Source organism: Mesocricetus auratus, unplaced genomic scaffold (genome assembly GCF_017639785.1).
Source record: "Mesocricetus auratus isolate SY011 unplaced genomic scaffold, BCM_Maur_2.0 Super-Scaffold_100008, whole genome shotgun sequence".
In the NCBI taxonomy this organism is placed as follows: Eukaryota; Metazoa; Chordata; class Mammalia; order Rodentia; family Cricetidae; genus Mesocricetus; species Mesocricetus auratus.
The window spans coordinates 72,680,635-72,708,507 of NW_024429192.1; the positions used below are offsets into that span (position 1 = coordinate 72,680,635).

General features: G+C 49.4%; 1 protein-coding gene and 1 pseudogene across 3 annotated transcripts in view; one reads left to right on the forward strand and one right to left on the reverse strand.

Moving 5' to 3' along the window:
- The window catches only part of Hic2 (HIC ZBTB transcriptional repressor 2), a 29,135-nt gene extending 1,477 nt beyond the window's left edge, over positions 1–27,658 (forward strand). Inside the window, exons 1-3 of one of the 3 annotated variants that reach the window (XM_005077562.4) lie at positions 16,556–18,048; positions 18,836–18,933; positions 21,488–27,658. In XM_005077562.4, coding sequence (XP_005077619.1) covers positions 18,908–18,933; positions 21,488–23,294 — 1,833 coding nt within the window. In that variant the 5' untranslated portion in view covers positions 16,556–18,048; positions 18,836–18,907 and the 3' untranslated portion in view covers positions 23,295–27,658. Of the gene's footprint in view, positions 1–16,555; positions 18,049–18,555; positions 18,934–21,487 lie in introns of those variants that run through there. The other 2 variants (XM_013118666.3, XM_040751141.1) reach the window with 2 other exon arrangements.
- Positions 13,045–15,726, reverse strand: LOC110342291 (annotated as a pseudogene).
- Positions 27,659–27,873: the final 215 nt, after the last annotated feature.

Here is a 27,873-nt window from a genome sequence, read left to right on the forward strand (position 1 = left end):
ATGTGACCACTCTGTAGCCCTGGCTCAAGGAGAAAAAGTATGCTGGGTGGAGCAGGGCTTCTGGAGTAGTCTGAAATAAAGCAGATGGGCCAGCCTCAGGCTGGCCTCTAGAGACAAATGTGTGGCTAGCATAGCCCTTCAGAGTAGGGTTTCTGCAAGAAGTCATGTTGCCTCCAGGTGATCTTTCTGTCCAGTGCAGTTAAAGTTTTAATGAAAATTTCCAGAACAGTTGAGAAGAGTCTTTGCATTGTCCACCTGCTTGCATTGAGTGGGGTCAATGCTGTTTGCTCAGCTTTCTGTTTGGCTCCTGGCTTTCTGAGGGTTACTTGTAAGGTCTTGGAGAGTGCTTGTTGACCAGCTTCTCTGGCTGTTTGAGTGCTGCTGTGTGCCCAGAATTCCTTCCTGCAATGCTTTCCTGCCAGCTGTTGGAACTTGTATATATTAGTCACTGGGCTTTTATGAGCAATTCCTGAAAAGAAAAATCTTCTCTGATTGCTGGATTCACATAGAGGAAAAAGCTCGAGGGAGCCTTGCCTTGAATGAAAGCGGAGCCAAAATGGTTTGCTGTAATTGCTGGAAGAGACAAGGTGCAGGTGGGCAGAGGCAGTGTATCCCACTCTGCTGCAGAGTGCCTCCTCTGAGGACAGGTAGGCAGGGAGCCTTCCTCACTTGCTGGCCTTGGCCAACAGCCTAGCCTCTTCCACAAGCTGCAGTCCTAGGTTAGTCTTCACGTAGTGTTTTCTTTCCACATATCAGATTTCTCATTTTGTTAATAAGCACAGCCTCTGATCCACTTGCAGTCAGCTGTTGTGGATGGAGAGCAACAGGGTTTTGCATTATTGAGCTGTAGGGAATGCTGTGCAATCTTCCTAGGAGTCTTTATTGCCTGTCAAGGTCAGGCTTGAGGGGGTGGGGTTAGGGTCATGAAGTACCCTTTTCCCTTTTAACTGGAGTTGGAGTTTGTTAGATGTTATTACTTGTACTCATTTTTTATGTATGTACGTACATAGATGGGTACTCTGCTAGAGGTTAGAGGGACAACTTGCAGGCATTGGGTCCTGGGCATCAAAGTTAAGTCATAAGGCTAGTCAGCAAGCACTTTTACCCACTGAACCATCTCTCTGGCCCAAGAAAGTATTACTGTTTTTAGAGTGAGGGTCTCACTATGTAGCCTTGGCTGGCCTGGACTTCACTATGTAGACCAGGCTTGCTTAGAACCCAGAGATTCACCTGCCTCTGTCTCCAGAGTGCTGGAATTAATAACATGCCACCATGACATCTTATTTAATTTATTTTTTTAAATAAAAAATAAAGGGTTGAAAAGCCAGGCTGTGGTGGTACATGCCTTTACTTCTAGCACTCCTTAGTCCTAGCTCTTAGGAGGCAGAGCTTTGTGGATTCAGGGCCGGCCTGGTTTACAGAATGAGCTCCAGGACAGACAGAGCTACACAAAGAAACCCTGTTTTGAAAAACAAAAACCATCAACACAAACAAACAAAAGCTTAATAAACCCAAAGGGTCTGAGTAATGGTTCAGAGGTTAAGAGTGCTGACTGCTCTTCAGAGGACCAGGTAGCTCACAGATGATTATCTATAACCCCAGTCTCAGGGAACATGGAGTCTGCTCTCTGGGCCTCCAAAGATACTAGACACTAATGGGGTCCTTGCACATAAAGTTAAAACAACAAAAACAAGGAAACAAGGTCTTTATAGCTGTAACTGGCTTGTAAGTCACAGAAATCCATCTGCCTCTCCTGTGATTTTTTTTTTTTTTGACTGTCCTGAAACTCACTAGGTAGACCAGGAATGCACGGAGATCTACCTGCTTCTATATCCTGAGTGCTGGAACTAAAGGCCCTGGGAAATTTTATACAGATTTTAAGCCCTAGGATTAAGAGAAAGGTTAAGAGAAAGGCATTCAGGAAGAAAGTAAGATTTGTGGATGTGGGCTTCTCTGAGGAGAGATACTTTTTGATGAGCAGCTCCTAAAAAGGGATCATTTTTGGAAGTTTAGAGGAGAAGGAATAAAGTTAAGTTCACCTAGGGAACTCATGTCTGTTCTTTTTGGTTGGTCTGTTGTTGACCTTGAGGTGTCTGTTTCACTCATCCTTGCTCTTGTCCACTAGGATTGAAGGCCACTGTCTCCTGAGTTTGATTACTGGAAGGGTGTGGGCTGGAGGGAAGTACTCCTTAGAGTCTGGCTAAGCAGGGCCCCTGCAGGTCAGTTTGTAGGGTGGTGACTGGACTTGCTTAGAAAGTCTCAGTGTGCCTGGTTCTGCAGTTCACTCTGCAGGCAACCTTGGGCAGTGATGACTCTCCCACTTTACCCCCATGTCTACATGGACACCTGCCTATTACCAGAGGCATAGTGTGGAGTGACAAGCATAGTGGGTGGGACCATTTGTAGGCTGGAGGAGGGCTCTGAATGCCATGGTAGGGTTTTTTGTTTTTGTTTTTCATGACAGGGTTTCTCAGTGTAATAGCCTTGGCTATCTTGAAACTCACAGAGATCACTTGTCTCTTCTGAGTACTGGGAATAAAGGTGTGGGCTACCATGACCAGCACCATGCTAGGTTTTTGTTGGCAGAGCTGAGAGATTTTTTTTCTTTTTTATTGCACTTATTTATTTGTTATTTGTGTATTTGCTGTTTGGGAGCTGTTGATGCTCTCTTACTACCATGTGGGCTCCAGAGATTGAACTCAGATTGTCAGGCTTGGCAGCAGGCAACTTTACCCTGTCTTGCCAGCCCTGGTTTGTTGTTTGAGATAAGGTCTCACTGTGTACCCAGACTGGCCTCAGACTTGTGCCTCAGCCTTCCCAAGGGTTGCCATTATAATGTGCCTCTTCTTGGGTAGCTGAGGTAAGGTTTTTGCTTTTTTCTTTTAAAGGCAGTGGTTCTGTGAAGGATGGACTAAGGGTAATGGTCAGGAGACCCTGGAAAACATAATCTTGTAGGCATTTGAAGCTTGAGGACTACTGCCCACCAGATGTGTGAGACTCTTGCAAACTGTATTTACTCAGACACATTTTCTAAATGTTATTAGCACTTAGCCTCAGTGGCATGTCTGAATTGTGCTGGCTTTTCTGCCCTCTGGTGCTCACAGACTTGTGTACCACTGCTCTGCTTTTAAGGCCAAGTGATAGGGGCATCATTCCAGTTCAGTGGGAGTCTCCTGAGACTGAGGTTAATAACTTGCTGGGGTTGGAGGGTAAATGCCTTTGACTTGAGAGCCTGTGAGAGCCTTTATTTCATGGATGTCTGTAGATACTTGAGCTCAGACCAGGGAGGGATGGTAGAGAGTCTTTTCTCTCAGAAAGACTGGACTTCTGTTAGAAGCTTTCAAACAAGCCTGGGAGGCAAGTAAACGTGCCTTAAAGGTTAGGGAAGGACCCTAAGGAACAACTGCTCTCTTGAGCCTGCTGGGAGATGGGTGTGGGGAACCCTAGTAAGTTTGATTCCCTGAAGGCCAAACACTACCACAGTCCAGAAGGGTAAGGAAGGGCAGGCAGGCCCTGGGAATGGCATGGCTTGAGTGAGTGGGGAGAATTTGACCCCGTGATACTCCCTGGGATCTTCAGAAAGGCTATCATAACTGATGAAACTACTGCTGGTAGGGGAGGAAGCATGGTTTGGGGCTTGTAGTAGGGACTGAGGCTCGTCTAACCTTCCAGGTGAGAAAGGGTGAGTTAGCCACTTGCGTCTAGGCCAAAAGTTGCTCCTGTGTCTTGTGAAGTGGAAAGAAGTCTAGGTCCTTGTTCCCTGATTGACATGAGCTACCTACCTCAGGAGAACTTTTTTGTTGGTGAAGAGGGAGCTACAGGGGATGGAAAGGCAAGTTGTTGTCCAGGTTGCCATGTCTGTTCTATGGGAATTCCCAGAGTGACAAGGATGAAGGGACCAGGTGAGAGGGAGCCCCTCCTGTATGTGTGGAAGGGCAGTTTGGCTCTGTGAGTACAGCTGCTCGGCGAGCTGTTCTGTGTGGGCCCCTAGCAGCACCTATGGGTGGGCACATGCTTTGGCTGGTGGGAGGGGCCACTCCCATTTCCATTAGGGGTCTGAGCCCCATCAAAGTCTTCCTTCCTTCCTTCCTTCCTTCCTTCCTTCCTTCCTTCCTTCCTTCCTTCCATCCTTCCATCCTTCCATCCCTCCATCCTTCCATCCTTGTTTTTGAAAAGACAGGGTTTCTCTGTAGCTTTGGAGTCTGTCCTGGAACTCACAGAGATCCGCCTGTCTCTGTTTCCTAAGTGCTGCTGCTGCTGCTGCTGCTGCTGGAATTAAAGGCATGCACCACCAATACCCAGCCATTTATTTATCTATATATATATATATATTGGTTTTTTTTTTTTTTTTGAGACAGGGTTTCTCTGTGGCTTTGGAGGCTGTCCTGGAGCTCACTTGGTAGTCCAGGCTGGTCTCGAACTCACAGAGATCCGCCTGCCTCTGCCTCCCGAGTGCTGGGATTAAAGGCGTGCGCCACCAACACCCGGCTGTATTTTGCTTTCTTTTGGGTTTTCAAGACAGGGTTTCTCTGTGTAACAGCCCTGGCTGTCTTGGAACTCCCTCTGAAGACCAGGCTGACCTTGAATTCACTGAGATTTGCCTGCCTCCTGAGCGCTGGGATTAAAGGTGAGCGCCACACTACCCAGCCCCTATTGGAGCTTTCATCAACCTAGTTGTGGATTCTTCCAGGGGAAGGACCTCATGACTTGAATCTTGTCCATGGTCTTTGCAGCTCCCTTACCCTGTTGCTTGGAAGCAGATGAATTCTTGGTAAATGAGAAGGGACCTGAGACCTCAGGGGCCTATTATGCGAACAAGGTGTCCATACTGTGTGGGATGATGGACTTGGACTGTGTATGAGGCAGGCACTGTTGTTGCCTGTGTTATGCTTGACTTTAACTTTTGGGAGCTCAGTTTATCCTTAGGTAGGTCCTGTGTTTCCTGCAGTGAAGTTGGTATGTGGTCAAGTTTGAGAAACACTGGACCCAGCAAGTGGCATATCTTTGCTTATAACAGAAGGATTGGGCAGTATGCTGTTACTGAGAGAGCATAGCGAGGTTAGCAGTTAACCTAGTGAATGAATGACCATAGCAGATTCTTAGCTGAGGAGCACTGAACAAATGGTGAACAGCAGGGACTGAACATGCACTGAGGGACTTCATAGAATGTTCTCTGTGAAGCCACCTCCTTCCCTATGCCCCAAGACTCAGCCTCACCAGCCACAGTTATCTAGCCCTGGCTTGTTTGCATTCTTAGGTTCCCATTGGCCTCTTTTTTTTTTTTTTTTGAAAAGGGTTTCTCTGTATTGCTTTGAAGCCTGTCTGGAACTCGATCTGTAGACCAGGCTGGCTTCGAGGCTTCCAACTCGCAGAGATCCGCCTGCCTCTGCCTCCCAAATGCTGGAATTAAAGAGTGACACCAGCGCCCAGCCCCATTGGCCTCCTTTGTAACCTGGCTTGGCCTGACATAATGGCTCTCTGACAAGCCCACTTTGGCCCTATCTGAGATGTGACTCTAGATAGATTGGCACTGCTGCGATAGCTGCCTTTTGTCTCTGCCCTCAGTGTCTCTGGGAGAGACATTGGTCCTGGAGGTTGTTTGTGGGCTGCATTATATAGACAAGGTGTGTGAAATACTAGTAAGGGATTGGAAGGAGGGCTGTGGGTGCTCTAAAAGCGTGGGAGCGGCAGGGTTTCAGGCTCTGCCTCTGTAGGAACAGAGCAGTGGGATGTCCGGGTGTTTAGTTGGTGTTTATTGAGGTTAGGGCAATAATTATGTGACACCCCTGGGTGTGCTGTCATCTTGGTGCCCTGGGTAAGAAGTGTGGTCCTTTAGAGGAAGCAGAGCAACCTAGGTAGAAGAAGTGAAGGGCTAGGGTACTGACTGAAGAGAAAGATGGTAGTAGGGACACAGGCAGAGCAGACTTTGCTGTTGTGTGCATCTTGGTAGAGTAGCCTGAGTAAACTGTGAGTAGTTTTTTGGGGGGGGGTTAATCCAAGGTGCACACACATTCTTTGCCTGTATACTCATGTGACACCATGCTTAATTTTTTGTAGGCTAGGAATCAGGATTTCATGCTTGCTAGACAAAGACACTCACTCTACTAACTAAGTTACAGCCCCAACCCCACCTTTCCCTTCTACAGGAAGTTGGTGCAGGTGCTCTGGAGCTTTACAGAGTTCTTGACAGAGTGTCAGGAAGGGGATGGTAGAAGAAGGGTGGCTACTTATTTTGAGCCCTAACCCTTGCTCAGCTTTGTGGTAGCATGTAGGCCTAAGTTTACTCTGAGCATCCCTTTGCAGTCACATGTTTAGGGAATGGGTAGGGAAGTTGTAGCAGGGAGTTTGCACATAGTCTGAGGGCACCTTTTTCTGGGTGATACTTGGTCTGGAATGCCTCTTTTTCTTTTTTGAGATAGGATCTCACTGTGCAGCTCTGTGTGTTCTGGAATTCCTTATGTAGACAGAGTTTATGTGTCCTAATGTATGATATGTGTGTCTAAAAGTCAGGACCACCTATAGGAATTGGCTCTCCTTCCTTGTGAATTCTGGGAATCAAACTCAGGTTTGGTAGCATGTGCCTTTCCTGATGAGACATCTTGCTGGTCCACAAATGAGGGTTTTTTTTTTTTTTTGAGGGGGGGTTTCAAGACAGGGTTTCCTTTGTATTGTTTTGGAGGCTGTCCTGGAAGTGGCTCTGTAGACCAGGCTGGTCTCGAACTCACAGAGATCCTCTTGCCTCTGCCTCCCGAGTTCTGGGATTAAAGGCGCGGGCCACCAATGCCCAGTTCACAAATGAGGTTCTTTTTCTTTTAAAATTGCATCATTTTTTACAGAGCAGGGAGCTGCTGCACATATGTATTCAGAGAGCAACTTGAGGGAGTAGGTTCTCTCCACTTTGTGGGTTTCAGGATCTAACTCAGGTATCTAGGTTTGACTGACAGCACCTTTATAGAATGTACTATCTTGATGGCTCTTAAAGCTGAAGGGTTCCCCCACCAAAGGGACTAGAAGAAGATAGAGAAGGGCTCCCTGGATCATCTTAACTTTAATCACAGCCCCTTGTCGGATTTCTGATTTCTGTGGCTTGGTACCTTTGCTGAATGACTCCACGGGAGGGCTGTAGCCACAGACCTGACAGCCTCCCTTCTCCTTGGGTATTTTTCAGTGTGGGCAAATGAGAGGTGCTCAGCCACTGCCCTTGGTGGTGTTAGGAGCAGGGTGACCCTAGTAGATGAGTCCAGAGGCTGGAGAGAGGATGGGAGACTGAGCCACACAGCCTTCTGAAAGTGCCTCCAGGTAATCAGGCACTGGGCTTGGATTGCCCTTTGGCTGTGATAAGTGAACCTAAACTCCAGAAGGCCAGGTGTGAGCCTGAGGCAGCCCCCATACTGGCTGAGGGGAGAGGGTTGTTTCCAAAGTCCCACATTCCATGCATGTGTGGACGCTGATAAGAGTGCACTGCTTGCTTAGCCTTCTTTGGGTAGAAGGGGACTTTGACTTCATGCCCCCAGCAGGCAGCGTGCTCATCCACATCCTGCTTCCTGGTAGCACCCTTCCCCCACTGGTCTCTGTTTCTTGTATCCACTGTCCCAGAGCCTGAGATGTGGTTTCGAACAGCTCTTTCATGTATTTAAAAATTGTTAAGCTCAGGGCTTCTCAACCTTCCTCAAGTTGTGGTGACCATAAACATACAGTTATTTTTTTTGCTATTTCATAATTGTTATTTTGCTACTGTTATTAATTGTTATAAATATCTGACCCAGAATATCTGATATTTGAGCCCCAAAGGCGTTGTGATCCATGGTTGGAAACTACTGCTCTAACTGGATGCATGCTTTAATCCTAGCATTTAGGAGAAGGAGGCTCTGAGTTTCAGGCTATCCAAGGCAATATGGTGAAACCCTGTCTCAAAAGTTAAAAAAAAATTGTTATACTTTAAAGTTTGCTAGGAAGCCCCTTTACCCAGGATTTTGGCACTTTCATGGAAAAAAATATTTCACTGTCAGATGGTGGTTCACACCTTTAATCCCAGCACTCTGGAGGCAGAGACAGGCGTATCTCTGAGTTCGATGCCAACCTTATCTAGACTGAGTTCCAGGAGAGCCTCCAAAGCTACACAGAGAGGGTGGGGGGACATCACCAAACAGAAAAGCAAAAGCTAGGCATTAGGCATGGCACATTCCTCTAATCCCAGCACTCAGGAGCATGGAGGCAGGAGGATCAGGAATTTGTGACTAGCCTGAGCTATATGAGACCACATCTCAAAAACAAAACATCCCAAAGAATATAGTAACAGGCTTTTTAACTTTGAGTGCTGGTCTGTGGGGCTAGCTAGGGTGGCTAGGAGGGGAGGTATACAAACAGAAGTGCTTTGGCTAATGCTGATCCTAGGTGAGGAGCAGAAAGGGAGAGGAAGGGACTTAAGGGGGAAGGATCATCCATTGGAGGCATGGCCTGTTGGCTTCTCATGACCCATTTGTGAGAGCCGAAACTACTACGGCTGAGCTTGAATTTTAAGGGACGAGGTAATGGGGGAGTGTGGTGTGGATTTGAGAAGGGTGGCAGGATGAGTTGTACTCAGTCAGAAGGGTAGAGGCAGGCGGATCTCTGTGAGTTCAAGGCCACTCTGGTCTACAGAGCCAGTTCCAGGACAAGCTCCAAAGCTATACGAGAAACCTTGTCTCAAAAAACAAGCAAAAACAAAAAAGAGAAAGAGAGAAGGGCAGGGATTCAATACTCAATGTGGGCTTTTGGGAAGGGCCTCAGGAGAGGGCATTTCTAGCTATGGGTTACTTTTGTTCTTCTGTTTGTTTTTCTCACGAGACAGGGTTTCTCTGTGGCTTTGGAGGCTGTCCTGGAACTAGCTCTTGTAGACCAGGCTGGTCTCAAACTCACAGAGATCCGCCTGTCTCTGCTTCCTGAGTGCTGGGATTAAAGGTGTGCACCACCAATGCCTGGCAATTTTTTTATTTTTTAAAATTAAAAACAGATTTCTTAGCTGGGCGTTGGTGGCTCATGCCTTTAATCCCAGCACTCGGGAGGCAGAGATGGGTGGATCTCTGTGAGTTCGAGGCCAGCCTGGTCTACAAAGCGAGTTCCAGGACGGCTTCCAAGACAATACAAAGAAACCCTGTCTTGAAAAAAAACAAACAAACAAACAAACAAAAAAACCAAAAAAAAAAAAAAACAGATTTCTTACCTATGTGTGTGAGCTCTGGCATGGGAATCAGAGGACAGTTTATGGAGTTGGTTCTTTCCTAGGATGTGGTTCCATTGAAGTCAGCAAGCACCTTTGGCTGCTGAGGTACTCTTGCTGTCCGTTTTGCTTGCGTTGAAACCTTGCATCTTGTATATGTTGGGCAAACTTGCAGACTGACTCTGACTCTGCCATCTGGTTACCTGTAAAGTTAGACATACCCGCTCCTGCACAAGACAGTATGGCCTTACCTTAGGACTGAGTGATGCTTCATGTGTGGTTTCTTGTGGGACCTGAATCTTCCAAAGCCCTGCCCGCAACTCTGCATTGTTAATAGAGTTGTGCAATGTTGGGACCCCTATACTGGCTGCTTGGGGACTTTCCCACCCCCCAGGGTTTCTCTGTATAGCCCTTACTGTCCTGGAACTCACTTTGTAGATCAGGCTGGCCTCAAACTCAAAGATCTGCTTGTCTCTTCCTAGGATTAAGGTGTGGCCACTACTGCTTCGGAAATTTTATATAGAGCAGTCTCAGCTTCCCTAGTAGGTTTAGAGATTAGCTCTAGGAAATTAGGATATTATTACAAATATTGTAGCAAGATGATATGAGTATATATACATCTTAAAGAATGTAGAGATTAATAGTGGAAAGCCTACTTCAATTGAAGTTAATATCTACTAATAATCTGAGCTCTTACCAGTGTCATGTAAAAAGCAATCCTTTACCACAGTTTTCTGGACACACCTGTCGAGACAGGATTTCTCTGTGAAACAGCCCTGGGTGTCCTAGAACTCGCTCTATAGACCAGACTGGCCTCAAACTCAGAGATCCACCTTCCTCTGCCTCTGGAGTGTTGGAATTAAAGGTGTGCACCACTAGTGCCCCCGCAAGATTTAGTTTATTTTTAATGAGTGTTTTTCCTTCATGTATGTGTGCATACCATGTTGTACCTGGTACCTTCAGAGGCCAGAAAGGGGCATTGAATTGGATTAAATCTCCAGGCCTTTGCCTGACGATTGCCTGGAACTGGGAATGTTTGTGAGTCACCACATGGGTTCTGAGAGTCAAAACTGGGTCTTCTCTGTAAGAACAAGTGCTCTTAAAACCCCACCAGTACCTCTCCAGCTCCTAGGTTTATTTTTAGTTATGTTTGTGTATGGATATGTGCACATGAACACAGGTGCCTTCAGGGAACAGAGTTTTGGGGTATCATGGGTTTGTAGTTAAGGGCATTTTGTTGAGCTGCTTGAAATGGATGCTGGGAATAGAAGCCGGGGATCTTATGGAAGAGCAAGAACTCTTAACTGCTGAGGCATCTCTCTAGCCCTTTATTTTATTTTATTTTTTGGTTTGGAGACAAAGTCTTTCACTGAGTTTCTTCTTCTTCTTCGTCTTATTTTTTGGTTTTTCAGGCTGGTCTCGAACTCACAGAGATCCTCCTGCCTCTGCCTCCCAAGTGCTGGGATTAAAGGTGTGCGCCACCAACACCCAGCTTCACTGAGTTTCTAGGTAGGCTTTAAACTTGTGATTCTCTTGCCTCAAGTTTCCTGAGTGGCTTGGATCTCTGTGTTCAAGCCCAGCCTGGTCTAGAGAGTGAGTTCCAGGATAGGCAGGGCTACTCAGTGAAACCCTGTCTCAGGAAAACAAAAATAAATAAACAAGAACAAACAATTTAAAATAAATAAACTGCCTATTTATTGTCTGTCTATATCTATCTATCTATCTGAAACAAGAACTCTTATCCCTGAGGACCCTAGAACTCACTGTTTTGACCAGGCTGGCCTTGAAATCACAGAGACCCACCCCCTCTGTTGGGATTAAAGGGGTGTGCTACCACACCCAACTAAAATAATTTTAAAAATCCATCATCACTTTCTGGCTTAGGATTTTTAGGATTATGCTTTTGCTGGCTCTTATGACACATACCTTTTCAAAGTTTGTCCCAGTCAGAGGTCATACAGTGATGGGCATAGTGGGGTTTTGGTGTCTTTGAGACTACAGGCTCTTATTCTGTAGTAAAATTTACCTCAGATTTGTGGCGATCTTTAGGCCTCAGACTCTCAGTGCTAGAGCTATAGGCAAGCATCACTATGCCTGGCCTCACTTCATTCAACTTTTACTGGTGAGTGAAGAAGATCTTTCTTAGGAAGATGATTCTACTGAAAGATATGTTTTATAAAGTTCCAGAGACCCTCATAGTTTCTTTTAATTTTACTTCTGTAAATTTCCCACTTTGTTGACTGCTAGGGTTGGTTTTAGGGAAGCTGGAGTCTTGTCTCCCACAGCCTTGGGCTAGGTGGATGCCTAGTGACTCAGCTGTGACATATACTTCCCTCTGGGGTTCAGTTATCTCATTTGAAGGATGTCCCCAGGCAGAGGAGATGGTTGTGATAGTCCTTCCAGCTGGGTGGCCCAGGCTTCCTGGTGCCCTTTCAACTCCTTGCCTGTGGAGTTTCTCCCTGCTTGCCTCTGTGCTGTCACTGCTCGTCCTTCCTTGCACATTTGCTTTAGCTTTTTTCCCCTTCTTTTTTAGTGTTGGAGTTTGAACACACAGCTTCTTTCATGCTTGGGTTCCTGTACCAGAGCTCTTTCTCTTTAATCCAGCACTTGGGAGGCAGAGACAGGTGGATCTCTGTGAGTTCCAGGCCCCTATGGTCTACAGAGCGAGTTCCAGGACAGTCAGGACTGTTAGAGAAACCGTGTCTCAAAAAAAGAAAAAAAAAAGTGTTTAACCAATGGTGGTGGTGACATTAATCCCAGCACTTGGAATCAGAAGCAGGCGGAAATTTGAGGCCAGCCTGGTTTCTATAGTTCCAGGACAGCCAGGGATACATAATGTGTCCATGTGCAGAAGTTCACACAATGCTTTTGGAGATGAGAGGACAGCTTTTGTAGGAGTCATTCTGCCGAGCTTGGTGGTAGGTAATGTGCTGAACCATCTCACCAGCCCAGAGCCTCTTCTCTTCAAGTTACCATGCCTCTTCTCTCTCTGTCTCTCTGTCTCTCTGTCTCTGTCTCTGTCTCTCTCTCTCTCTCTCTGTCTGTCTCTCTCTCTCTCTCTCTCTCTCTCTCTCTCTCTCTCTCTCTCTCTCTCTCTCTCTCTCTCTCTCTCCACACACACACACACACACACACACACACAGAGTTTGTTTTGTTTTTTGAGCTAGGGTTTCTCTGTGTAGCTCTAGCTGTCCTAGAATTCCCTGTAGACCATGCTGGCCTCAAACTCCACATGTCTCTGTTTCCCACATGTCTGTTTCCCAAGTGCTGGGATTAAAGGTATGTGCCACCACCATCCAACTCTTTCTTTTTAAATTTATTTATTTTATGTGGATTGATGTTTTGTCATGGGTGTCCAGTCCCCTGGAACTGGAATTATAGACAGTTGTGAGCTGCCATGTGGGTGCTGGGAATTGAACCCAGGTCCTCTGGAAGAATAGTCAATGCTCTTAACCACTGAGCCATCTCTCCAGCCCCCAGCCTTTTCGAGACAGGGTTTCTCTGTATCGTTTTGGAGGCTGTCCTGGAACTCGCTCGGTAGACCAGGCTGGCCTCGAACTCACAGAGATCCGCCTGCCTCTGCCTCCCTAGTGCTGGGATTAAAGGCCAACAACGCCTGGCCCCAGCCTTTTCTTTAAACAAAGTATCACTCTGTAGTCCTGATTGTCCTGGACTTCACAAGAGAGTCACCTGCCTCTGCTCTCCAGGTGCTGGGATTAAAGCTGTGCACCTCTACACCTGGCTTGAATTTCTACTTTCCCATTGCCTAAGAGGGTTTTTCTCTCTCTTTTTTTTAAGACGTATTTATTTATGCATATGAGTGCTCTATTTGCATGTGTGCCGGCTTGGGAGCCACCCTGTGGTTGCTGGGAATTGAACTCAAGACCTCTGGATTCTGGAAGAGCTAAGCCTCTGTTTGTTTTAATGAATGAGGCAATTTTTTTAACCCAGCATCCTTTGTTTTAATGCTTCTTGTTGGTGGCTGACACCTGTCCAGCAATCCTGTCCAGATCTCTTTGTCTCTGCGGCCCCTATCTTGGTCCACCATTGGAGCCTCTGCTGAAGTGGCTGGGCCTGACACCATTTCTCTGCCCTCCTCCATAGATCTTGGTCATGGAGCCAACTCTGGCACCACCGTGGAGGTACAGGTGCCGTGCTGTGGAAGCAGCTCATGTGTAGAACCAGTTCTCATCATAGGGAGCAAGTTCTTTATGTTTGGCGGGCTTGACTGTGTCCACCCATTGGAGACTTTCAGCTTCCCGGACTTTTTGAGGAAGGCTGCCAGAGTTCTGACAAACTCCTGCTGGTTAAGGCATGCCAGCCAGGGGAAAGGGCACCTGTTTGTTTTTAAGCTTCTGTTGTGTTGCAGGTAATCTGGGTTTTGTAGTAATTAATCACAATCTCAAATTATTATTCCACTTTGTCAGTGAGGATTCACTTGCCATCCTCAACTATAATGGCCTAGACTCACCAGGGCAGATGTAGCAGGGAGTACCCTTGCTCTAGCCCTTGTTGGCTCTAAAGTTAAGCAGGCTCGGGGCATGAACAGATGAGGCTGTGCCTTTGTGTGATATGGTGCTGCATAGTGCCTCTCTCCAGGCCTTCCTCATAGCACCAGCCCCCTCTTATACTGAGGGTTACTTGCCTAACTGTGGGAGCAGCATGTTTGGGCAGGTGGTCAGGGTCCAGGTAGGTCTTAGCTTTGGGTAGACAGCAAGCCTCTAATAGGGCCCTGGAACATTTTTAGGATAGACTTGGAAAAGGCCATAGGCTGGAGTGGGTGCCACTCTCCCCTTTGTGCAACAGAGCTGGTCTTAGGGTTGGAGGAGGAGGCCAGTCCTAGTGTCTGATACCACATCACATATGTTCTTAGTAGAACCGACTGTTGCATTTCATAGAGGCTGTCGCAAGAGGAGGGCTGGGCTCTTGACATTTAAAATGCTTATTGCTTTCCAGGAGGATGGCCTGGGAGAGAGAGCCAGAAGTGACTGGCTAGTATCCAGGTCTGGGCCAAATTATTTGGCTGGGCTTGCCCAGAGCAATGAGCCCCACCTACTACCAAGCCCAAACCTAAAGGGCAGGAGGTCACCACACCTGGCTAGGGGTATTGTTAGAGAGGCAGCAAGCTCCCTCTCCTCTAGTGCATGCTGAATGTCACCTCTCTTTGTTTCTTCTGGTGGAAGAACTAGACACGTGCCCTCACAATGAGTTCATGAGAAAAGGCAGGTGGGGACTTTTTGTGAAGCTGGATTTGAACCCAAGGCATTACTTTATATCAGTGAGCTAGGCTTCCAGGCCTCCAGGGATGGGAGGGAAAGAGCCTGAGTTTTCCAGAGCAGCTCTGTAGTTAGAGGCCCTCCCTAGGAGTGAGGAAAATTGACCACAGCCCCTAAGTCAGGTTTAGATCCTCACTCCGCTCTTTCTGTGGGCAAGTTGCTTAACCCCCAAGAACCTTATCTGCAGCTGGAGGTAGAGATAATGGTCCTCATAAGCCTGTGGGAGGCTTCACTGAGACCAGACCTGCTCAGACCTGTTCAGTCACCGTACAGCCCCCCACCCTAGGAAACCTATCTCACTTGGGCAGATGTCTGGGAAGGCCAGGATGGATAGGGTTTCATGGAGGAGTCCAGGAAGGGACAGGATTAAATGGAATCTTGAGTTTGTGACTTTTCATAGTTAGGCTCTGGCGGACTCTTTGAGAATCTAGTCTAGGCTTGGGGTGAACTGCATTTGGGATATGAGATTACCATAATGGAGAGTGAACCAACTGCTCTCCCATTGAGGTTACAGAGGTAGTAACATGTGCTTCAATCTTGGGTACAGAAGCTGTCTGGTGGCTCTGTTGTGTTCATCAGTGCTCCTGGGCTCACAGTTTACCCCTCTCCTGGTAGTGGCACTCAGGCCATGGGTGGTAGAAAAACTCACTGGGATGAGCCAGGCAGGAGCTTTCCCTCAGTCCTCCAGGCCTTCTGCAGAAGCACACCAGCTGCCAGGGGGAAAAGGTTCTGAGGGCTGGGTGGGATGGCCCCCTTTTCTGGCTTTTTCCCTTTTCACCAGGCCTTCTGGCTGGGTGTGAAGCAGAGGAATTCCAGTCCAGGTGCCCTAGGATGCCTCCAGGAGGGTTCATTCCTGCCTGAGGGGATCAGGCATTGAGTAGAAGGGTGAGGAGTATCATGTGGCTTGAAACCACACCCTGAGTCTGGGCCCGGAGTCCTCTTGTCCTACAAGTTGAGCTACCAACTTGGTGTCTAGAGGGAGTTGCAGGAGGCACAGAACAGTGTGCTGCCTTTGGAGACCATGGCACTATGCAAGGTGGGTATCTAGGCTGACTTGGGGCAGCACTTTTTGGAAAGGATAGATTGGAGTCTTTCTCAGTTTCCTGCTTAAAATCTTTCTTGAGTCTTTAAACGCTGGGCCATAGCAGTGCTCTCCTGTCCTGTGGTCGGGTACAAGGAAGAGAAGCCTTCTCCTTCACTAGTCCTAAGGCTACACGGGCACCCTAACCTTTTTTTCCTCAGCAGGGCCATGGTAGGTCATTCCCCCAGTGACATTCTGGTCTGAGGGGCAGGAAGCAGCAGGTTATGGTGGGAAAGCCAGGCTCTGTCATCTGTTTCCTTGAATGCAGCGTTCATTTAGGGAAGTGGGGTGAATGAATACTGAGATTGTGGGTGTGTTGGGAGGGAAGCTCTCCAGGATTGTGCTGGGCTGGGGCTTGGGCCGACTGGAGGAGACACATAAAGAGTGCCCCAATCAGAGGAGGCAGGGGGCGACAGCGGCCTGTATTGCTCTGGCTACCCAGCCCATGCAAGCCTGTACTAATTTATCTGTCTGTGCTTTCATGGTGTGTGTGTGTGTGTGTGTGTGTGTGTGTGTGTGTGTGTGTGTGTGTGTGTGTGTGTGTGTGTGTGTTGGTCAGAGGACAACTAGTCAGTTCTCTTTATATAGCCCTGGCTGTCCTGGAACTCACAGTGTAGATTAAGCTGGTCTTGAACTTACTGGGATTAAAAGAGTGTGCCACCAGACCAGGCTGGTCCTTGTTTTTGAGACAGCTCTTCCTCTGATGTCCACGGCAGTTTTGAATGTGTGGTTCTTGTGCCTCAGCCTTCCAAGTATTGAGATACAGGCCTGAGCCATCACATCTGGTTTAAAATGTAAGAGAATACTGATTGTAGTTTGACTTATTTTTCTCAAAACGATATGGCACAAAATCAGTAAGTGTTTGTGTGTGTGTGTGTGTGTGTGTGTGTGTGTGTGTGTGTGTGTGTGTGTGTGTGTGTGTGTTTCGAGACAGGGTTTTCACTGCTTTGGAACCTGTCCTGGAAGTAGCTCTTGTAGACCAGGCTTGGTCTTGAACTCGAGATCCGCCTGCCTCTGCCTCCAGAGTGCTGGAATTAAAGGCGTGCGCCACCAACGCCCGGCTAAGTGTTGAATATTGAGGCGGGTATGTGTTGCTTGTAATACCAGTTTGGGAGATAGAGGCAGGAGGATCAGGTGAAGGTCACCCTGATTGCCTGTAGCAAGTTGGAAGCCAGCCTGGGATATATGTAACCCTATGTAAAAGACAACAAAATATTAGAAATTTGATCCCGTGGGTCATTGATTATTTGGTCCTGAGACCAAAGGGTAAAATCACTATAGTGCCCTGTAGTGTGGAGTATTACTAGGTTGTGATATTCTGGATTAAATGCATTTTTGAAAAATCTTGGAGGGAGCTGTATGGTATTTGCTGTGCTACGTGTGTGTCCTATGCTAGCCCCTTTCTGGGCTCACAGGCTACCTCACTTGTGTGATGGGAAGGAGTGGAAGAGGAGGATAAATGGAATGGGTGCATACTAGTTCATCAAGGCCATACGCTGATGTCTAGTGTGGGGGCTGGGAAGGTAACCCAGAATTGTATTAGTTCTTGTACTTGTTTTTACAGTAGAGCAAGCTAGACCTTGTCTACAGAGGGTCAGACTTGCTGGGCCCACCCACAGGGGAAGCCTGGAGCTGGTGGAGGTTTCTACAGTGGCTTTCAATTCCCTTTACTTGGCCTCTGAAGGATTTGTTTTGGTCAGCCCTGGGATCCAAGGTCATCCTGCCCCATTGTCCCAGATTGCTATAGGTGCCATTGTTCTGGGTTGGCAGTCCTGGGCCAGGATCACTAATAGACACCACTACCTGTTAGGAGCTTCTGGGTGTTAATCTACATGTGCCCTTGTTTTAGGTTAAGTCAGCATCTGACTTCACTGGCTGGCGTAACTAGCCATGTTCTCAGTCTCCCAGGTGCTGGCTTCTCCAAGGACAGTAGGTAGAATAGACATCTGGCCGTCATTCAGATTGGGAAGAAAAGAGCATGGTTTGTAGGCTATGGGGCCCTCCCATGGAGTGAGGAGGACCTGAGTCAGTAGGGGTGGCATCACCTCCCCCTGGTGGAGGACACAGGAAGGATCTTTATTCCTTTCCTCGATAGATCTTTGTCAGCCACTCAGCCTAACCCTGCTGTGCAGCAGGCACTCCCTGCTGCTGTCTAGTAGCTGTCCCAGTCCCTAAGTAATTTCTGGATATGGGAAGTGTTGTGGCAGAGGACTGAGCAGGGGCTGGTTTAGGCTGCTTGGTAGGTGTCTGGAGGGGTAAGATGGGTTTCCTGGCTCTGTGGTCATTCACCCAGTTTTGTTGGTTTCTCTTCTGTCCCTTGTCCTCTTGGGTGACCAGCTCATTAAACTCGGGAGCTCCAGAGCTGTTCTTTGTTCTGCGGCCTTTGGGATAATGAGCCCACTCAGAAACGGGAACTGCTCAGAGGGCAGGAGAGACAGCTGACAGCCTGAAGCCATGGACTGAGGCCTCTCAGCCTAAGGCCTGCACCCCAGGTCTGGTCACATTCCTGAGGGACCTGCCCTCATGGCTCAAGGGATGGTGTGGGGGAAGGGCTGGCAGAGATGGGTTCCTGGCTGCTGCAGGCTCCTTCTGATTTCTGGGGGGAGACCAGGCTGTTCTGTATGAAGAACAGGGACCCGGAATCTCAATATTCCTCATCCTGTGGAACCCAGAGTGGTGGTGATGATGGGAGCACCTCTCACCTAGGGCTGCTGTTGGTTGTTTTGTAGGGTTGAGAGCTGCTAGATAGACAACCAAGTTGCCAAGAGAAGAAGGCAGATTGGCCCTCCTTTCCAGCCTCTTATAAATGGCCCTTCCACGAGTAGTTCCATTTCGACCCTTTGTTATGTAAATGTGGCCAACCTTACTTTAGCTTTCCAGGATGGCAGCCTCCAGGGTCTGTTTTCTTTTCCTTTGTTTCTTCCTTTTTTTCTTCCCTTACTTCCCTCCCTCCCTCCCTCCCTCCCTCCATTTTGAGACAGGGTTTCTCCATGGCTGCCCTGGTGGAATCCTCTTATGTAGAGCAGGCAGGCCTTGAATTTACTTGCAGACATTTGCCTACCTCTGGGATTAAAGGCCTGGGACATCTACAGTGTGCTTTAGATGTTAGGTAGTGCCTCCCAGATGCTCATACCTGGTATTAGGTTCCTCATTCTTTTTTCTTCTTCCTCTTGCTTTTTGCACCAGCTGTTAGCGGACCCATTTGGGAGTCGAGCATGTGACCCTCCTTCGTGTTCCTCTCTCCTCCCTCATCACTGATGCCTGCCTTCTTCTTTCCAGGTAACCAGGCTTTGATGTGCCCTCAGGAAGTCTGCATACTCAAGGAGGCCACCCCCGCCGGCTGCTGCTCACATGGTTTCTGGGCCCCTGGCACTCCGGTAGGCCTGGGAGAGGAGTAATCATGATTTCTAGTTCTTGGGGGCTTTCTGGGTCTCTCATGCAGCCTGTGGGGGTATCTAGGACTTGTGTCCAAGTCCTTGGGCAAATAGCCTCTCTTGTTTCTCCTGCTAGGCCTGAGGCAGCACATACTGCTAACAGCTGGCACTGCCGTTGCCCTGGGACTGATAGGGCCTGATGTGGAAACCATACCTAAGCTTCTTGTTTCTACCTTGCTGGTAGAGAGAAGTTTGGTTTTCATTACCTCGGCCACTCAGTCACCTGAGTCAGCTGTTGTGGGCAAGGAGCAGGCTTGAGCCCTTTGGCAAGTACTTTCTGTAAGGTTGAGCAGTAGCATTGTTTGTTTATGTTTTTGGGTTTTTCGAGCCAGGGTTTCTCTGTTGCTTTGGAGTCTGTCCTGGAACTAGCTCTTGTAGACCAGGCTGGTCTTGAACTCACAGAGATCCACCTGCCTCTGCCTCCTGAGTGCTGGGACTAAAGGCAGCTGCTACCACTGCCCGACTGAGCAGTAGCATTCTTATACATCTGTGTTAATTCACAGTGTACTCTGGAACTTCCTGCCTGGGAAATGAGATTCCCTTCTCTGAACAAGAGCAGGTGTTGGACTGAAGAGAACCTTTTTTGGGGGGGGGTTTCGAGACAGGGTTTCTCTGTGGCTTTGGAGGCTGTCCTGGAACTCGATCTGTAGACCAGGCTGGCCTTGAACTCACAGAGATCCGCCTGCCTCTGCCTCCCGAGTGCTGGGATTAAAGGCGTTCGCCACCAAAGCCCGACTGAAGAGAACCTTTTGTCAACTGTGTGTGGGGGCATAGCGGGCCCACCCTATTGGTGGACAGGACTGGGAGTCTTTCGAGGAAAGGGCAGGACATGGGTGGTGGAGGACTTCAGAGGAATTCAGTACTTTCTGGACCCAGAAGCCAGGCATGGTGGTCACAGCACATGCCTTTAATACTAGTGCTTTGAGAGGCACAGGGAGGTCAATTTTTGTGAGTCCAGGCCAGTCTGGGGCTACAGAGGGAGACCCTGTCAAGAGAGAGAAAAGGAGGGAGGGAGAGAAAAGAGAAAGAAAGGAAGGAAGAAAGAAAGAAATTGGACCCTGAGTGGGAGGTGCAGAGCTATCTGTGTGTTAGCTGTTGGAGCCACAGAGTCTTCCTGTGGGTCTGGGTATTGCATTGCTGGCAGCTGTGTCTCCATGACTTGTGGTTTCAGGAAGCTTTGTGGTGGGCTTAGGCAGCCACTTGGGCACTGGAATGTGTCATCCCCCCCCCCCCATGGTGTTGGGTGGAGAACAAGGCTGGCCATGTGGAGTTGAATGCAACTGAGGTCTACTTGAAGTAACTTCTGACCTCCTGGGGCCTTTGTTACACTTTGCTATTGTGTGTTCCTGAAGCACTGTCTGCTGCGGAGAGTCCTGCCTGACTGAGGTGCTTCTCCACACAGGTGGGCAGCATGCCTGAACCCTACCTGTACACACTGCTTTCCACTGACAGTTTCCTTTGGAGACTAGAGACACTTGTATGCTTATTACCTAGGACCTCAGAAAGAATCTGTGCATCCTGTCTGTAAGGGCTAGCTAGCTGCCTTTCCCAGGACCCAGATGGCAAACCTTCTTTCCTAGAAGGGCATAGAACCCATGTGGTTTACAGGCTCAAAGCTCAAACAATGCCCAGTGTCTGCAGACTCCTGGATAGCGGAGAGCTTTGTTAAGGACCTAGCAGTTATGGGAGAGAGGATACAAAATCTGGGTCAGGACCAAGAGCTAGCAAATGAAGAGCCCTTGGCTGCCCAGAGGAGTATGCCAGGGTAGAACAAAAGTTGCAGGCCAGAGGCCAGCAAAGGAACCTGGTTTGGTTCATAGGGTTTTTTGTTTGCTTTTTCATCTTAAAATTTAACCTTTTCATTCAGCATAAGGAAATTACTACCACCACCACCACCAACAACAACAACAAAATCTGGAAATCTGGGAAGACCAGTCCTGTAGGTTTGCGTGTCTAGGCAGGACTGTCCAGTTTACTCTGGCCCCTAGTCTGTCAGAGGGGCACTGCTCTCTTCAGTAGCCACCTGCTGGCCATTTTGTAGGTTTTCTGCATATCCCTTAACCTGTGAATGACTCCTTTAGAATTGAGCAGTAAAAAAGTAAAATTCAAACCCCATTAAATTTTTTAAGGATCATTTCTCTTTATGTGTGTGAGTGTTGTGTCTGCATGTATATGTGTGCTCCACTTGAGTGTCTGCTCCTGTGGAGGCCATAAGGGGACCTGGAATTACAGATGTTTGTGAAGAGCAACACACACTTAACTAATAAGCCGTCACTCCAGTCTGTAAACCCATCTTTTGCTTGGCACCTTTATAAGCTCTTTTTCTCATGTGAGTGAATGGCAGGGCCTGGGTGGATATACTCTCCTTTCTCATGGATTGAGACCTGTCCCTATACACTGTTCCTGAGGAGGGTGGAATCGAGTGGACTTAGATCATGCCCTGTGCCAGGCTTTATGCAGGTCGCAGGTTAACTATCCTGCCTGTTCTTGCCCACAGGTGGTGCCCGTGGGCAGGGCGCAGGGACATGGGGCCAGACATGGAACTGCCCAGCCATTCAAAACAGCTCCTGCTGCAGCTGAACCAGCAAAGGACCAAGGGTTTCCTGTGTGATGTCATCATTATGGTGGAGAACTCTATCTTCCGGGCCCACAAGAATGTCCTGGCTGCTAGCAGCATCTACTTCAAGTCCCTGGTCCTGCATGATAACCTCATCAACCTAGATACAGACATGGTCAGTTCCACCGTGTTCCAGCAGATACTGGACTTCATCTACACCGGCAAGCTGCTGCCCAGTGACCAGCCATCTGAGCCCAACTTCAGCACTCTCCTCACTGCCGCCAGCTACCTCCAGTTGCCTGAGTTGGCAGCCCTGTGCCGTCGCAAACTGAAGCGAGCTGGCAAGCCCTTTGGCCCTGGGCGAGTGGGTACTGCTGGCATGGGGCGACCAACCCGTAGTCAGCGGCTGTCCACAGCCTCTGTCATCCAGGCTCGGTACCCAGGACTTGTAGATGGGCACAAAGGACCCCCTGTTCCCCAAGAGCTCCCTCAGGCCAAAGGGTCAGATGATGAGCCTTTCCTGGGCAGCCCCACCCAGGAGAGTACCCATGGCCTGGGCCTGGGGGGCTGTAGCAACAGCACCAACGGGAGCAGTGGGGGTTGTGAGCAGGAGTTGGGTCTGGACCTGTCCAAGAAGAGCCCTTCCCTACCTCCTACTACTACCCCTGTCCCCCACCTCACTCCTGAGGACCCGGCCCAGCTGAGTGACAGCCAGCATGACTCACCAGCACCCACTTCAACCTCCGCCCTGCCTGTTGGCAACAGTGCCTCATATGCTGAGCTGGGGGCCGCTCCTGATGAGCCCATGGATCTGGAAGGGGCTGAGGACAACCACACGAGTCTGCTAGAAGGGCAGGGTGGGCAGCCTCGCAAGAGCCTCCGGCATTCAGCCCGCAAAAAAGATTGGAACAAAAAGGAGCCCGTGGCCGGGTCCCCCTTTGATCGGAGAGAAGCCGGGACTAAGGGTCCCAACCCAGGGGAAGAAGGCGAGGGGCTTGGGGACAGGGTTCCTAATGGCATTCTCGCCAGCAGTGTTGGTGGAAGTGGTCCCAGTGGGTCATATGGGGAGCCAACATACCCCTGCAAGGAGGAGGAAGAGAATGGCAAAGACGGGAGTGAGGACAGTGGGCAGAGTGGGAGCGAGGGGGGCAGCGGCCACACTGGTGCCCACTATGTGTACCGGCAAGAAGGCTACGAGACGGTGTCATATGGGGACAACCTCTATGTGTGCATCCCTTGCGCCAAGGGCTTCCCCAGCTCTGAGCAGCTCAATGCTCACGTGGAGACACACACAGAGGAGGAGTTATTCATCAAGGAAGAAGGGGCCTATGAGACCGGCAGTGGGGGTGCAGAGGAGGAGGCTGAGGACCTGTCAACACCTAGTGCGGCCTATGCAGCTGAGCCTCGTCCTTTCAAGTGCTCAGTCTGTGAGAAGACCTACAAGGACCCAGCCACGCTGCGGCAACACGAGAAGACACACTGGTTGACCCGGCCCTTCCCCTGCAACATTTGTGGCAAGATGTTCACACAGCGAGGCACCATGACACGCCACATGCGGAGCCACCTGGGCCTGAAGCCCTTTGCCTGTGAGGAGTGTGGCATGCGCTTCACCCGCCAGTACCGCCTCACAGAGCACATGCGTGTACACTCAGGTGAGAAGCCCTATGAGTGCCAGCTCTGTGGGGGCAAGTTCACCCAGCAGCGCAACCTCATCAGCCACCTGCGCATGCACACCTCCCCTTCCTAGAAGCCAAAGACCCGAGGGAGCCCTCTGCAGACTTGCCACTTGGGAACCCACGAAAGGAGGAGTGAGGAAGCATGGCGGGAGGGGTTGAGCCCCAAAGTCTGGCACGAGGCTCCTGGCAGCTTCTCTGGCCCAGCCTCCCCACACCTAGAGCTTTAATCAACAGTGTACCAAGGGAAGCCAAGAGAAGAGGAGCTGCCCAGGCCAGCCCTGTGCGTATGGTTGCTGGTGACTACTCTCCATCCCACTTGGCTCCTGAGCTCCATGAAGGGGCTGCTGGAGAGCCGGTGGGAGTCCATGTGGGTGTTAGTGGGACCTGGTCCCTTACCTGCAGTCTGGGCTGGGGGGGGCACAGGGCTTCCCATGGCCAAGAGTGGTGCCTGGAGCAGGCCCTCAGCTGGCAGGGACCTCGACTGTGTGTGTGCATGTGTGCTTGTGTCTTTGCAGTGCAGTGTGACTCTGGTGTTGGGAAGCTGGTGCTGGGTGGCAGTTCCTTTCTCTTTGAGCTGGGGTGGCAACTGCTAGCTGGCACTGGGACAGTCAGGGTGACCCCACTGCCTACCTCTCTACAACTAAAGAGCCCTCTGGGCCTGTATTGCTGTTATTCCTACTGAGCTGTTCCTATTTCTTTTTTACAGTTTTTAAAAATTTCTTTTTTAAAACCAAAATGAACAATATTTTCCTTCTGCCTCTTTGGGGATGAGCCTGGGTCTGCAGACTGAATGTAACTGGGGCAGCTGCCCCCCCCCCCCTGTCATTTTCCCTGGCCCTGGTGCTGTGGGCATGGTTGAACCTGCCTCTCCAAGGCCCCAGAAACCTTTCTTGCCCAAAGGCTTCCCTGACCCTGAGCCCTGCCTGTCTGGGTTTACTCAGGAGAACATGCTTTTCCCATAATGTCCAAGGAGTATCACTTGTTAGAGGTACTTGTTTTTGTTGAGAGCCCCCACTCTCATACATTTTTTTAGATGTTGGAAGGTCTGAAGTTCCAGAGGGGGGAGGGGAGGATAGCCTTGGTGCCAGGCCCATCGGTACTCTTGTGTGTGCGTGTGTGTGCATGTGTTGTGTGTGTTTCTTATGCACAGACGCTTTGCTTCCTTGCTCATTGAACAAGGTGGAGAGCCTTCTGACCTTTTGCTACCTCTTGAATTCAATACCACAGTACAGTTGAGGCTGAGCCACTTGGTTTTGTTTTCCTATTGTGGGAGTAAGCTGGGCTTGGGCTGGCCTGAGCCCCTCGAGGGCCCCAGTGTTCTCTGAAGGGATGCTTGCTGCTCAGGGCATGCTGTATGTGGGGCAGGTGCTGGGCACCTGAGTAACGGAAGCCATGAGGAGGGAGCAGCCCCCTGCACGGGTGAGGTGGAAGTGAGTCCACCCCGTCCTGTGTCCTCCTGAGCTCTGAGGTGTGTCTTAACTCACTGCAGAGCCAGAGGTAAGCGTTGGCCCCTGCCTACAGACTTATCAAGTATAAGGTCAAACTAACCCTTACATGGGTGTGTCAGCCAGCCTCAGATGCTTGCATGGACTCCAGCAAGGGGCAAGACCAGACCAAGATTGTCTGTGTTCCGCCCTAGATGAGCCACAGATCGGAGCTGGTAGTCCTTATCATCATGTTGCTTGATGGCTTTTCATTTTCCTTTTGATTTCTTTTCTTTCTTTTTTTTTTTTTTTTGGTTTTTCGAGACTGGGTTTCTCTGTGGCTTTGGAGGCTGTCCTGGAACTCGCTTGGTAGTCCAGGCTGGTCTTGAATTTACAGAGATCCGCCTGCCTCTGCCTCCCTAGTGCTAGGATTAAAGGCGTGCGCCACCAACGCCCGGCTTTGATTTTTTTTTTAACTGCAGACCAAAAAATTCCAGAGTCATCCCATTCCCACCTCTCCAAAGACCTTCCGGCCTGAGTTCAGGGACCCAGTGAGTGGCAGGTGTGGTAGTGAGGGCACCTGGCCAGGCTTCCACGTTGCACTGAGCCACATCTTCTTAACCCTTTGCCTAGTATCTGTTTCCTGCTCTTGCAAGTCAGGCTGAACAGCTGAGTGAAGACCTGGACCCATTCCTTCTCCACCCCACCCCACCCAACCCTACCCCACCAGCACTTAGGACACAAAGTCTGTACAGCATAGGAGCCTCATGTGGTCTCCCAGGCTGTGGGCAGCCTCATCTGTTGTGCAGAAATTCAGGGACTGGGAGCAGAGCCCCTCAGCACGTCTGTGCAACAGAGTATTGTACCCACCTTAGTATTGTACCAAGCCTTTTCTGTATTTTAATGAAAAAGCAAAACACTAGTTTCCTATTTAAGATTTTAAGGGTTGTTGGACTGGGCGGGGTTGACACTTGGTTTGTTTTCTTTTTCCTTTGTTTCCATGGGTGCATGCATGCTTATGAGTGTCTGTGTGTGTCTGTGTGTGGAGATATTAAGAGCCTCAAGGAAATCAGGCCATAGGAGGCCAAGATGGCTTACAGTTCTCTTTTAGTCATTTAATTACTGAATGTTTTGGAGAAACAGGAAACAGAAAATAGCAGATGTCATGTAGGAAAAATTTTTAAAAAATATCAAAAGAAAAAAAGCTCATACCCAAATTCACAAACCTATTTTTTAAACCAAAGCACATTTTGAATGAGTATGGAACCTCAGTGGGCTCAGAAAAAAAAGATACTAATATATTTATCTCATTGTTTACATAAACTTTTACAGTTTCAGACCTCAGCAGCTATAAGGCCAGTCCCAGGGAACTCTCCCTCTCTTCCTCCCGGGTCCTTCTGAGTCGACCCTTGAGCAGCTCAAGGGCAGAGGCAGCCCTGGGTGCTGGGTAAGAACTAGAAGCCCCTCCCCCCTAGCTTCACCTGAGCCCTAATCCCCATTTTTGGGACCTCTTCAAGCTCAGCTGCCACCAAAGAGCACGCACCAAGCTGACCAGCCCCCCAGGCCTCCTGGCTGGACCCAAGGGGTGGATGTCAGCCCTGCCCATGAGCCTTGTGTTACTGTGAGAATCACTCAAGCCAAAAAGCAGGGAACTTTACGAAGCTCAGTAGACTCTGTCATGGCACATCCCACCCTGGGCAGCAGAAGGGTCTGACTTGAGTCTGGTCCTCACCCACAGATGGTGCGAACACTCTCAACAGTGTTGTTTTTGTATCAATGTTTGTGCAGTGATGAATGTATTTATTTCTCAGACTTAGGGTTAACTGGCGGGAGCAGGCCCGGCCCTGCCAGTGCCCACTCCCACTGGACCGAGCTACTGCAAGGGCTCTTCCAAGATTTCGAAAAAGGAAAAGATGTACTTGTGAACATGTAAGACCCTCAGACTTGCAGCATAGCCATACACCTCAGCCTGTGACCCCTGACCTCACATGGCCCAGGAATTGTGTTTCCGTCCATCAACACTGAGGGGAGCCAGGTCCCCACCTGCTGCCCACACTGTCAGTATTCACTAGACCTCAGGTCCTTGCGCAGGAGTGCGATCTGCCGAGCTGTCAGCAGGCACACTGCTGCCTTCCTGGGTAGGGGGAACCCTGGGCAGCCAGGAGGGCAGGGCTCAGGGAGCAAGTACTAGGAATGGAGGCAGAAGCCAAGAGGCCGGGCCTGAAAAGAATGGACAGGCTCTCAAGCCTTGCTGTGCTCCACTAAAGGGACCAAGGTCTTCCTTTCCCCAGTCACTATGGGGCCAATGTTACTGAACTATGAAATGGATGCCAGGAATGAGGGATAGAGAGGAACCTGACCTCAGTCTGACATTCCAACCCAGGAAGAGTGGAAGCTGTGGAACTTGCTGCCCAGGGCCCCCTTCCTAGGACACCTGCAGCTTCAGTCACCTTACTTTAACTCTCTACCAGGGACCCCTCCCCTACCTCACCTTGCTATTTATTGCTGTAATTTATTGACCTCAAAAATGCTGCATAACAGACCTCACTTGGGTCAGGGAGAGTTCCCAGGGTCCTCCCCTCCACTTGGTGGGGCCCCATGGGGCCAGGTGCTTAAAGGGACCTCCCTGTACCCAACCCATCACTCTTTCCTCCAGGGGCCCCAGGTTGGGCTCCATCCCATTTGCAAATACCTCAGGAGGGATGGGGTATATCTGTTTCATTTGATTGGAACTGGAAGAGGGATCACATCCTCTGTGCCCTTCCTGGAGCAGGGGAGGGGTGCGGGGATCGCACTCCTGTACTGGTCACCACTGTTGCCACTCATCACGTTGACTTTACTTCCCTAGAGTCTGGGTGGATGCGTTCAGGTCAGAGCTGTGGCTGTGCAGCTCTCCAATGTCAGAGTGATTTATCCACGACTGATCTCTCCATTCAAAAGCGTGCAGTCTTAATGTACAGTGATGAGAAACTGTTATTTTATGATCTTTTCATTAAAAGCTTGATTGAAAACTGTGGTGTCTGTCTTGTAGCTACACCCTCCAGCAAAGTGACAAGTCTTAGGAGAGCAGGGTCTAGGGTGAACTGATGGTGGGGATGAACTTTTGATGTGAGCAAGGTCAGAACAATACTGGCTCACATTAGTTGAGAAAGTGGACATGGTGGAGAGGCTGGGCTGAGGTGTGACCAGGAGCACAGTTGTAACTAAGAAAGGACTGGACAAGATG